The sequence below is a fragment of the Arachis stenosperma genome, chromosome 5, assembly GCF_014773155.1.
Source record: "Arachis stenosperma cultivar V10309 chromosome 5, arast.V10309.gnm1.PFL2, whole genome shotgun sequence".
In the NCBI taxonomy this organism is placed as follows: Eukaryota; Viridiplantae; Streptophyta; class Magnoliopsida; order Fabales; family Fabaceae; genus Arachis; species Arachis stenosperma.
Window position 1 is genome coordinate 7,390,835 of NC_080381.1, and position 13,424 is coordinate 7,404,258.

General features: G+C 33.4%; 1 protein-coding gene across 1 annotated transcript; it reads left to right on the forward strand.

Moving 5' to 3' along the window:
* Positions 1-7,515: 7,515 nt before the first annotated feature.
* Positions 7,516-8,890, forward strand: LOC130982548 (LOB domain-containing protein 37-like). The gene is made up of 2 exons (XM_057906586.1): positions 7,516-7,888; positions 8,004-8,890. Exons 1-2 carry the CDS (start codon positions 7,705-7,707, stop codon positions 8,528-8,530), a joined length of 711 nt encoding a protein of 236 aa, XP_057762569.1. The 5' UTR covers positions 7,516-7,704; the 3' UTR covers positions 8,531-8,890.
* Positions 8,891-13,424: the final 4,534 nt, after the last annotated feature.

Below are 13,424 nucleotides of genomic sequence, written 5' to 3' on the forward strand. Positions count from 1 at the left end.
ACCAAACACATTGAGATCGATTGTCACTTTGTTCGGCAACGTATCCTTATTGATGCTATTCGTCTCATTGCTGTTGGAACACTAGATCAGACTGCTGATATCTTCACGAAGGCTCATCACCCGACTCGTTTCCGGACTTTGTTATCCAAACTCAAGTTGGTCTCCTTAGCTCCCACTTGAGTTTGAGGGGGATGTTAGAGACTCATTAGCATCAATTTAGACCAATTAGTATCGTCTATATTTATATAGTATATCTGTATATTAATTATAGGATTCTATGTCTTTATTACTCTGATTCATTTAGCACCTATAAATACCCCTTGTATATTGTACCTTTGATCACAACTCAATAATACACTTTTCATATTATTCTCTCAGTCTCTTGTTTCTATCAATTATTATTCATTCAATACCACCGAACCATTGAGAAAGGAAAAAGAAGAAATAAGGAGTGTGGCTAATATGTATACATATGTACATATATAACTGTGGATCCCATTGAAGCAAGACACCTACTAATTTTCTATTATACTAATCATCATCATCTAGCTTCATTTGAATTCATTGCATGCACGGTGAGAAAGAAGAAAAAAAAGAGAAGTGATCGAGAGAGAAAGAGAGACAACCGTAGTTTCATTGATCTTCCGGCTTCGATTCCTTAAGATTCGTATTTCAATAAAAAATCTAATCCAATAAAAATGTTTGTATTCTCTTCTCCTACACGTTGGCGTGAATTTTTGTTCGATAGAAATTGATAGTGACGTAACTCCCCTTCTCCTTGAGTTCAGTTAATTAGAATTTTATGAGATACAGATAATTTCTGACTTTTTTTCTTCGGCAGCTCGATCAAAAAGCTTTTCCAGAGTTTCAAGTATTTAGATTTCATACGGAGGTAGGATTTCAGCAAATTCTCAATGAGTAAATATGTGTTGAATAAGTGATTTAATGTTGTGATTGATTATCGATTGAGTTTATGTTGAATTTTTGCAATATATTGATGTATTTGTGAAGTTCATGACTTATCTGTGATGAAACCAGTAGGGACTGAACTGTTTTAGAGATTTTTGGGTTGGAATATCATTGAGGATCGAGTAAAAATTGGTGAGCTTTTTTGGCCGAGAGATTAAATTAAAAGTTACGGCAAATCGGTAACTGAAAAACTCAAAAATGGATTAAAATACAAGTAATATTTTGAAAGAAAAAGACTAAGGGTTTCGGTTTTGATATAAGAGAGAGATTAGTAATTAAAATTTATTTTTAAAGGGTAACAGTGTATTTGTATATAAAAATCAAGGTAAATTTTATAATTATACAAGTTTTCGGATATTTTGGCTTTTGGGTGATAAATAAAGTACAGGGGTAAAATGGATATTTTGTAAAAAATTAGGGTTACTTTTATAAATATTGAGATAATATAAGTTTCAAATATAATTTTATAAAAATGTTGGGTTATAAACGAAATATTTAAAATTTGAAGTTTAAAACGTAGATAATAAGAGTTTAAGAATAAAAACTTTATGAAGCTAAGTTTTTAAGAAAAGATATAAATATTATTTAGTTGCCATTTAAGTTATCTTATTTACATTATTGTTATTATTTTATTAAGAATATTATCTAGAAAAAGATTTTATTTTATTTATGATATACTAAAAGAATAAGCAGAAAACTGTCCTAAAAGATTTAGAAAGATAAATCTAACTTAAGAATCTTTGATTCTCTTTCCATAAGACACTTAGGAAAAGGAGAGGGAATGGTGCGAAGATAACTTATATTGTAGAATGATAAGAAAGAAAAGAAAAAAAGAACGAAAAGAAAAGGAGATAAGCAGAGATATAGTGGTGAGTTCACCGAGATCTGCTTTTCTGATATACATCAGCCAATCCAGAAGATGGTCGCACCTATAAGACAGAGGTTGCTTACAAAGGTTATCAATATATACATTGGCTAGAGAGAGCCTCACCTGTAAGACCGAGGTTGCTTACAGAGGTTATGTTTGCATACATCGGCTCAAGAGAGTCACACCTATAAGACAGAAGTTGCTTATAGAGGTTATGACACTGGAAGCCAAACTTAGACAAACGTTGCTAAGTTAAGTCGAAGTATAATTTAATAAATAACAGAGAATAAAAGAATTAAAAGAATGAAAGAAACTAAAAGAACCTCTACCACAGGAGAGCAAAGCACAGAAAAGAAAAGAATGTATTAACTAAAGGGATCTTAGCCACAGGAGAGCAGAGAATAAAGATAAAGAAAAAGTTTTAAAAGACTATCTGCCACAGGATATGAGAATGATTGAAAAGTCATGAGAGGGTGATGGAAGGTAAATAGTTATAGTGCCGATATGAAAATGTAAGCTGTGTGCTTTGTATGTGAATGACTGTGCGAGGATGCCCGTAAATGTGGAATGGGTTCCAGGAACATGGGTCACATGCTTCAATTAGAGAATCAGCGCCTGCAAGTACTTGCAGAGGTAATATTCGACATATTTCAACTGAAAAATCAGCGCCTGCAAGAAGTAGAAACTTGCAGAGGTTATGTCGCTGGAATGCCTTATCCGACTTGCGCGTTGGATTGTGTCGGGTGCGGGTCAAAACCGACAAATGAGCTTATTACCTGCACTAGGGATAGACATGCATCATACCTGTTTGCGAATATTTGTTTGTGAGTGTGTTTCTTGTGATTATGGGTGTGATATATGATTGCTTGATTTCTGTGTCCTTTGTTTGTTAAGTCTAAATGTATTCTATTGTCTGTTGCTGTTGGCTATAGTAATAAAATGAGTTTAACTATACATCCTGACCCTACTAAGAACTCTCCAGTTCTTATCCCTTATTTTCACCCCTTTCAGCTACAGGTGCAGGTTTAGTGCAGAGCTACAGGAGCATAGAAAATTATGCTCACGAGTTGAGTTGTTAGAATTTACTTTTTCCTCGTCGTTTATTGTTTTTAGTTTTTAGGGGGGTAGGATTTGTTTTTGAGAATCTTGAAATAAGTATGTATTTAATACTATGTGAATATATATATTTTTGTGATTAAATAGTTTAAAGCACGGACTCATCGTTTTCTGAAATAAAACTTCGGTTGGTAGTCGCGAAGACTCAATATTAAATAAATATGGTATAAAATAAAAAGGTTTAAAGGTAAGTAACGTCTGAGCTTTTAGTAAGATCACGAGGTGCTAAAAGTTAGGGTGTTACACATAACCTCCAAAACGAAACTCCATTCCACCCTGTCATACGCTTTACTCATGTCTAGTTTCAGAGCTAATTCATAATCACTACATCTCTTATTCTTCAAAAAAATACATAAATTCTTGAGCAATTAAAACATTATCACTAATCAACTGCCCTTTAATAAAAGCACTCTGTGTGTCACTTATGCGTCTATTCATCACAAAATGAAGTATGTGCACCATCATCTTTGATAAGACTTTATAAAAACACTACTCAAACTTATAGGTCAAATTTGTTTCATGAATTTTGCATTCAAAACTTTTGGAATAAGGCAAATATGAGTGTATTAAATGATTTCAGAATTTTATTTCCCAAAAAAAAATTTCTAGCTACCTGAAAAACATCTACTTTAATCGTTTTCCAGAAAAAATTGAAAGAATTTAACAATGAATCTATTTTCACCCGGAACCGAAAAGACATTGATAGAAAAAAACAACTGTTTTCACTTCTTTTTTGTGATTTGTCTGGTTAATGCACGGTTGGTGGTGTTGATTTTTGTTGGAATACCCTTAATTTTTGTTGTTAGATCTCTTGGGTTACTAGATGTAAAGCTCTTCAAAGTACTATTAGGTTGTTGATGCAATGCCTTTAATGCTAGTGGCTACATTCCTTTCTACATCTTCTAACTCTTGTGCCTTATTTCTTCTACTTCTAGTTTGAAATTTGGAGTGAAAAAATTTTGTATTGCGATCTCCCCATTTCAGCCTAGACTTGAGATTTTTTCTTTCAATATCTTTCTTCTAGTTCAAGTACATCTTCTAATTCAGCCTCCCATATCCTGATAGCTGCTCCATTTGCTTGATTGCCCTTAATTGTCTCCCCTACTATTCTTTTTCTAATTTCTTGAATTTTCTTTTAGCAATTAAAAGACGAATTTTGTTGCCACTCCACTATGCAGTGTCTAATTATCTTGAGCTTCACAGCCAATCTAAACATAGCTAAACTCCTAATGCTTAGCACCCAAGTATGCTTAATTAATTTCACCATCTCTTCATTCTCCTCATCTCCCTATTTGAATTAATAAGGAGTGGTTTGTGATCCGAACCCATTTCATCTAGGTGCATAACATAGCCATTTGAAAATTTTGCCCTCCATCACATTGACACTAACACTCTATTTGGAAATTCAACCGTTCTTTGATAAAATTGCCACTAAATTGCTTATTCGACCATGTGAACTTATCACCTTCATAACCCAAGTCCATCACCCCTCCTGCATTAATAAGTTATTAAAACTTCAAATAGATGATAATGATTTAGGTTTGTCCCCTTCCTTCTCATGATGAACTTTAATAGCGTTAAAGTCTCCCATAATTATAATCTGCTCTCCACCATTCTCAATCAATTGTAAAAACTTTGAGTATTGTTCTTCCCTAATAGTTTCATCCATGTGCAAATAGACTGCCAGAACCTCCCACCTCAAGTTAATTTAATGAATCTCTAATTCAAAGTGAATCAGAAAATTTTTCCGGTTTAAAACTTGAATACTTACTCCCTCCTATAATGCTAATACTAAACTTTTAGACTGACCAATAGGATCCACTGTGTAGACTGGTTTAAATTATACTCTCCTTAGAACTCCCTCCACATTCAAGGTGCTATTTTTACTTTCGCACAAGAATAGCATTTTAGGGGAATGAGATTTATTAATTCCTAGTATGTTGTGAACTGTCAGGAATTTTTTTAAATTTCGACAGTTCCACGACAGCATCTTCATACCTCCTTGGGTGTCCAATTTTGGGTGGTACCCTCCCTCATTGTAGCTGTCTTACCATCCTCTAAACACTGCTTCTTAGTTGTTGAATTTTCTTTCACCTTTATAGTAATTCTTTTAGCACCTATTATAGCTTCTTCTTCTTTAAAACTCCCCTTATTCCTTCACACACCCTAATTATAAAGGAACTAAATGATTTATTATGATAAGACTGATATGTTTCTTCCCTTTTTTTTTCTTATTTCCTCAAAAACTCTTCTAGATTCAAATTTTGCTTTCTCCGAATCACTTAGTAGTAGCGCCTTATTCACACTTTGGACTTTCTCTTCTTCTGCCCTAACTTGCGAGCTCATATCATACTAAGAGATTGGCAAAATCTCGTACGAGGCGCACCGAAGTTGGTTTTTTGTATCTAGAATCTCATGTGTCAGTGCTAGAATTATGATTTAGTTTGTTATTCTCCTTGTCTTCTTCAACTCTCTGACCAAATTGATCTACTTTGAGCCACGCTCTCCATCCTTCTTCTTCTATTTTTCCTACCATCGTATCCTCCAAATAACCATTGCAAGCTCTAATTTCATGTCCAATCCCTCTATAATAGTGGTCGAAATTACCAATTTTCTCATATTTGAGCTTCACTTCCAGAATCTAGTTATTATAACCTGAAATCTTCATAATTCTACGCAAAGGTTTGCTAACGTCAAGTTGTACCAGTACCTTAATAATATGATCTTCCTTTCCCCTCATCACAAATAAGTTCGTATCCATAACTTGCCTAACGATCCTCCAATTCTTCTGCCGAGTCATTTACTTTTATATTTTTCCGGTAAACTCCATAGCTGGATCCATATCGGAACACAAGAGAATTTTTTTTCAACAATCGAACTATTCTCTCTCCAACATTTGAGATGCAGAATATAGTTCTTAAATAACCATGGTCCTCTTTTTTCCACCCTAAGCATATCCATTTTGCTGCTGAAAAAGAATTGGGATAAATTTTTTCATGGTCCATCACCCAAAAGCCTTCTGGTTGTTTCCATATTTCATAGAGAGCTGCCTCTATCTCTAACGTTCCAGCACTAAATTTTCGATCCGCCAATATAACTCCTATTACTTCTCAATACTCTCCTGAACATCCTCATCTTCAAACCTCAATACCTCATTCTCTTCTTCTTTAATTGAACGTGTGTCATGCCCCTAAGAGGTAGCAGATGCTACCATTGTTGAACCAAAGTCACTCACAAGAGTAAAGAAAACTCACAATTACGATTTCTATCTCCTAATCTTAGTAGAGCATAGCAAGACAACAACCCTAGAAACAGATTACTTATGGTCATAATATTTATTTGTCCCTATTGTATTATTAAATTTGATTTTGTTATATTAAATTATTATGAAATTTATTTTTTTGCCATATTATATATTGCGTCCACTATCAATATTTTTAGGATTGTATCATAGTTATCACTACAAGAAAGTTGATGGAAATCGTCAGATTTACCGGAAGATTTATTAAAAAAATCGGCCGTTAACCTATTTACTATTGGATTTAGAGGCGGAATAAATCTGGCAGTATAAATCTCGTCAATAACTGTTTACGGTAGATTTTTTCGTCCATTGCTAATTATCGGTAAATATAAACTTGTAAGCTTGTTACTGCCAGATTTATTTCTTGATTTGTATTATCGGTACAAACTGCTTTACATGAAGGCTTTGACTTATTTATCAGAAGGATGACGTTTTTTGATGTCTTCGAGTGAATGATGGTGGAATACCTGCAAGAGTTTCTGATGTTTAAGTTAGTAAAAATTTTAGACAAAAAAAAATAAGATTGAAAATGACCTAAATGTAATAAGATATTTATAGAAGTAGGTAATGACTTCATCATCACTGCTGTGTCTTATCACATGTAATGGTGGCAGTTGCTCTTTCAATAGCTGGGAAATTACTCCATGTTGGAGTAGTGGAAAGCTGCCTATAGTAGTAATTTGACGAGGTTTTTTTACCATGCAAGCCGGATAAAAAACGAGTCAGACCAACTATGATCATCTAAAGTCGGGTCGAATAGCCCATGTGGATAGCGAGCACAATCTGTGCGAATCTGTTGGACTTTTTTAAATTCTTATGTTGTGTGTATTTGGACCATGAGTTTAACTTCGGGCCAACAACAACAAAAATATGGTGAACCGAAAAGAATATTATACAGTGACGAGTTGCTTCATATTAGAGGAAAAGAGGACAAATAAATAAAAAATAGTTAGAAATGGGGGATAGGAAAAGTGAGAGAGAGCATACAAGATTCCACATCAGATGAAAGGGAAAGGCACCTATCAATTATCCGAAGCTAAAAGAAAACGCAAAGAAATCCAACGGTGGAGGAACGTCCATGCGCGGAAACACGGAGCCGCGCATGCCCAAGTCTTTGGAATCTCATCCTCTCTTCTTCTTCCCAATTCCCACACACATACACCCCACTCACCCTCTTTAACTCAACCCTGGTTAATTCCCAACCTTACTCACTCACTCACTCGCTCTTGCGCCTCAAGTTTATTTATACCCCAATTGCACCCTCGCCTCAATTTCCATTCCCCACCTCCTCCATTCTACGTCACGCCTCTTCTTCTTCTTATTCTTCCTCTAGCTAGTATTAGTAATTGTGGTTCATGTGAGGGGCAATTGCGTAACTAGGTGTTATCTTAACACAAAGCTGTAAGTTAGGTTAACTAAAAAGTGACTAGTGATAACTGATAAGAGAGGCATGAGTTGCAACGGGTGCCGAGTCCTTAGGAAGGGTTGCAGCGAGTCATGCATCTTAAGGCCATGCCTTCAGTGGATCGAAACCGCCGAGGCCCAAGGCCACGCCACCGTCTTCGTGGCCAAATTCTTTGGTCGCGCCGGCCTCATGTCCTTCATTTCCAATGTCCCTGAGCCCCAAAGACCCGGTAATTCTCATTTCCATTTTTTGTAAAAAAAATTAAAAAAAATATAAACTAATTTTTTTAACCTTCTTTTTCCTTTTTTTCTTAACATGTTTTTAATTGTTGATATTCTGTGTAGCTCTTTTTCAGTCTCTACTTTTCGAAGCATGTGGGCGAACGGTTAACCCGGTTAACGGTGCCGTTGGACTACTGTGGACTGGAAACTGGCACGTGTGCCAGGCCGCCGTTGAAACGGTGCTCCGAGGAGGCTCCCTCAGGCCTATGCCGGAGCTACTCGGTCTCGACGCGCCTGTTCCTGTCGCTGTTGACGCCGGCTCCGAGGGGGAAGTCACGTGCGCTGACGCGCGGAAGCTCCGAGATCCGAACCCGAGTCCGAACATAAGGTTCACGAGCTCCCGATCTGGTAAAGATAGTTCCGGCGGGAAGCGGAAGCGATCGGAGGAGTTGATGATGACGACGGCGGACCTTAACCTTCGGCTGACGCCGAGTGCCGTGCATAGCGGTTGCCGGCAGGAAATTCGGCGGCCGGGAACGCCGTCGATGAATTCGGAGGAATCGGTGACGACGATGGCGTGCTTGGAGAGCGGACTCGGAGATAACTACGCTCACGGCGGAGACCGGAAAGTCCTCAACCTTTTCATCTGAGGGCTCTCTCTGTCTTTCTCGCTTTCGCTCTCTCTGAGATTCGCGTTTTTCTGAATCCAGTTAAAGGGTCACGCACTAGCTCGTAGTTGTAATATTTTTCGATATTAATCTTCTCTCTCTTTTCGTTAATTTTGATCGCTTTATTTTGAAAAGAGGGTGTTCCCGGAGTTGTAATCCGGTGAGATTTTGTAAGATTCAGGCATCGGATTTCTCTATCGTTCTTGTAGGGTGGGAGAGAAAGAGGAGGGTTCGTCGGTGATAAGTTTTGCTCTATCAACTCTGTTCATACTTCATATGATGGTGTGACATAAATATATTAAATAATTATAATTATAATTATGTACACTTGTTCCCTTCTTTAATTATGTTTTTAATTGCTTTTTATCTTTTAATATTCAATAAGATTGGAGGATAAAAAAATAGAACGGTGAAATATTTTAATAGTACCCAATAATTTGATTTTTTTATTAAGAAGTTAGTCATCAATCACACTAAAAAATTATATAAAAATTGCTGGTTAAAGAATTGCGTAGTAATTAAAAGTTTTTCATAAAAAATGAGTAACTAAAAGTTGCGATTTCCCCTTTACTACTATTTGGCAGAAGTATTGTGATTATCTACTTGATTGGTGAATCAACAGAACTAGGAAGGTTGTTGGTGTCAGCTGGGGAATAGGTCATATAACCTCAATTAATGTGATTTTTATACCACATTAATCATAAGAAGTTATTCTACTTTGTTAGAAAAGATATAGCTGAACAATTATTTCAGGTTCTATTTGGATATTAATCTGGGACACAAAGAGAAAAACAAACACAGGTAGATAGATAAAAAAAAAAAAAGAGAAAATAAAATAAATAGTGCTTAATTTTTTTTAATCTTTTTTTTGCTATTATTGTGTCTTTTATTTTAGAGTGAACAAAAGAATTTATGTATATATCTCTGAAATAAAATCTTTTTCTATCATTGTAATTTTTTTTTTCCCTAACATCTCTGTTTCTTTTTGTTTTTTTTTTTTTTTAGAAAGATATCAAATGGAGTGTTAGGTTTCCTATGCACGCCCGCAACATAAAAGATTAAAGAAAGAAAGTGAACGGATCCATTTAGCTTGAGGCGTGTGTTCGTTGTCTGAGTCTTGAGTCTTGACTCAATCCGATTGTGGGGTTATGTTACCTGCTCTGAAACGTAGTCAATATTAAACTGCTCTCCTAGTTGTCAACAAAAATTGCTGTACGGTACTTTGTTATTACCAATTTACCATTGATATTTAATTCTAAGTAGTCAAATTACATTAGAAGTTTAAATCTACCAATTTGCAGTTGATTAATTAAATAATCTCATCTCCATTTGAATCTTTAACATGGCCACGAGAACCCTGTCACTCAGGTTCGTTTAGTCGATGTATATGATAAGACATAAATATAAAGATATAGATATTAAAAATATAAATATAAAATATTTATATTTATGTATTGTGTTTAATAAAAATAAAAAATAGGATATACATATTTTAAAAAGATTAAATTATCTTTTATTTACTATTATTATTGTATATTTATTATCTCAAATACTGCATATCATCACTATTAAATTTTTATTTCTTTTAATATTTTTTATTTCTTCTAATATCATTTTAAATTATCATTCAAATATTAAATATATATTTTTTTAAAAAAAATAAAAACTAAAGTTCAGAATTTATTAAAAATTAATCAAAATTTAAATAAATAAAAAATTAAATGTATAATTTTTTTTGAAGAAAATAGAAAGATAAATTTAGTTATAGAATCTAAAAGAGGAAGAGAAAAAAAGAAAGATTTGGAGAGATAAGAGGATAAATTTTAAAATTTCAATAAGGATAAAAGAGTAAAAAATTAGTATTTCACAAATTGTGTCTTAGTGTCTCACCAAATTGGAGGTACATACATTTAATGTCTCCGTGTTTATCCGTGTCCTTCCCTATCCTTCAAAAATCTCTCACCAAACCAAACAACAAACATGTGTCATTATGTACCACTGTATCTATGTCTCAGTGTCTATGTCTCTCAAATCAAACGCGGTCTCATATCACACAAAAGGTATTTAACTGACAAGATTATATAGAATATTACTATTTTAATTTGGTTAAAATAACGAGATAATTGAAATATGAGGTACTAATAAGACAATTTTGTTAGATTTTGCTGGAATTATATCAAGAATTAGAATACTTAATAAAAGAAAATTATATATGTACCTCTCTAGTTTATGATTATTATGTAAATTAAGTGGTTAGAATATAATGTTTAAGTAAACGTTTGACGGTTTGATATTTGAAAACACATATCATATCTAATCTTTTAGAAGTGTCCCATGATTAATTCGTTAGTCATAAAAAAAAATAAATACAAATTTATATTTTTTTTATAATATATTTATATAGTGATCAGATTTAAACTATAAAAAACTTAAACCACAAGTGGTCTTGTACTATTATTTATATCTTAATCTAATATTATGGTCTAGGTCCAAGTAAGTCAAGAAAGTCCAATCCAAAAGATTGACTTCACTACTTATTCGGCCTCTCCAAAAGAGGTCAGACTCGACATAAACTCCTCCTCTAAAGAAGTCGAGCTCGACATGAGCTGACAGATAACACTTATTCAAATAAGTAACTGCCCCTAAAATCTCTCATCTACTTTCAGAAGTAATATCCCAACAACCCTAAAATAAAAGAACGGTTATCCACCTTCAAAAGTGAAACTATTCTAACGGTGGTTATTGGATCACCACTATAAATACACTGACACACTCAGGTAAAACTAAGTTTTAATATTCTAAAAACCTACTTACCCCTTTGCTAACTTAGGTATCGGAGTGTCTTTACAGGTACCACTCATCATTCTTCAAAACGTACAACTCGAACGACGACTCCCAAATACTAACAAGTTAGAGTCTACCTTCCTCTAAAATTTGCGTCAATCCTTCAAACCCAATCCACCTATCTCAGATTACTTACGTAATAACTATTATTTTATTTAATCATATACACTAATCATTAGGTCCATAATGACATTCAGACACTAAATCACTTCATAGGCTTATAGAAATTCTAGGTTTAAACATTTAACTTATTTTTACAAAAAACAAAAGACAACAATAAATAAAAATTTATCACAGAAAATTCTAATATTATCCCACTTAGACAATACTGATTCTGTTTTATTTAATTAAAAAATATTTTAAAAATAACTTTCGAATTAAATAACTATGACCATAAATTACAAACTTAAAAATAATTCACTATAAAACAGAGGCGAATTTTAAGCTAGAAAGCATCTAGTTCCCCTACAACTACATAACCAATAGTTTTGCAATAATAATAATCAACTAAGTGTAGTACATACACAATATAGCATTATAATGACATAATTATTCATAGTGATCTCTTAATGCTATTGTATATTCATTAATTCTCATTGTGTTGTCAAAAGATACAATCAATTTTTCATAAGGAAATTACATGTTTCTCATGAAATACTAGTGTTTTTTCAAGAAAATACACATATAAAAAAATATAAATAATATCGTAACCAAAAATAAGCATGCATATCATGATATCAATCCATCGACCAACTTACACAAATCCAATATAATTTGATGAACTTAACAACTCCCACTAATAATCTAAGACTTTAAAAAACTTTTTAAAATCTATAGCAATATGTTTCACAAATGTAATAGACCTAAGTCCTCACGTCTAAGAGGCAACAAACACTTGTTAGTGCTAATATATTAATGAAAAATTTTAGTTGTACATTACTAGTACAATAATAATGTAATGAGAGCCCACTTTCTCTGTGCAATAAAATTGTTAATTGCATAAAGAGAATAAGTATAAAAAATATAATTAAATGAACATAATGCAATTTTTTTTAATGAAAGATTATGCTCAAGATCACAAAACAGAATGCATATTTATATTTGTTACGTGGGTAACCTGAGATTAATGGACTGGACTTGTAAGGTTAGTCCAAACGTTAGGAAGAGGTAATCTCTAACTTGGTTTGCGTCAGGGAGCCACCATCCAACTTGTGTGTGTGAAGGAATGGGAGATGGTACCTGCAAAGATACTCTGATGCCTAAGTCAGCAAAGAGTTTAGCAGGTTTAGAGAGTATTGAAACTTAAATACCTGAGGGGTGTCAGTGTATTTATAGTAGTGAACCAATAACCACTGTTAGAGTAGTTATACCTTTTAAGGTGGATAACCGTCCCTTTATCTTAGAGAGATTGAGATATGACTTCAGGAAGTGGGTTGAGAAGTTTTATGAGCAGTTACTTATTTGACTAAGTGTTATCTGCCAACTATCCTTCGAACCCGACTTCTTTGGAGTGAAGCTTGTGTTGAATCCGACCTCTTCTAGTCGGTTGGTAGTGAAGACCAATCTTTGAATTGGACATTTTTAGTCTATTTGGACCTGAATCCTAGTATTGGGTCAGTGTATGAACAATACTATAGCTTCCACTAATTATAACAATTAATAATATTTTTCAAAAAAAATCTGAGTCAAAACTCAAGCACAATTTTATGAATTGACCTATATATCCATTATATAAAATAATTATTAGCATATATAAAATTTTCATTTTTTAATCAAATATTCAAAGTATAATATATAAAATAAACTCGTTTGTAGATAAAGAATATAATATACACGATAGTATCAAAAAATTCAACACCGGTGGTTAAAAGAATTTTTACTGTCACATAATTTAAAATTTTTAATGTTATCATTCACATAACTACTTATTGATCTAAATAACAATATCAATAAAAAATATACCGACTAGTTCTTTAGACTATTTTTAAATTTCATGTTTTTTATCAAACATATCATAAAGATCTTCCAATAA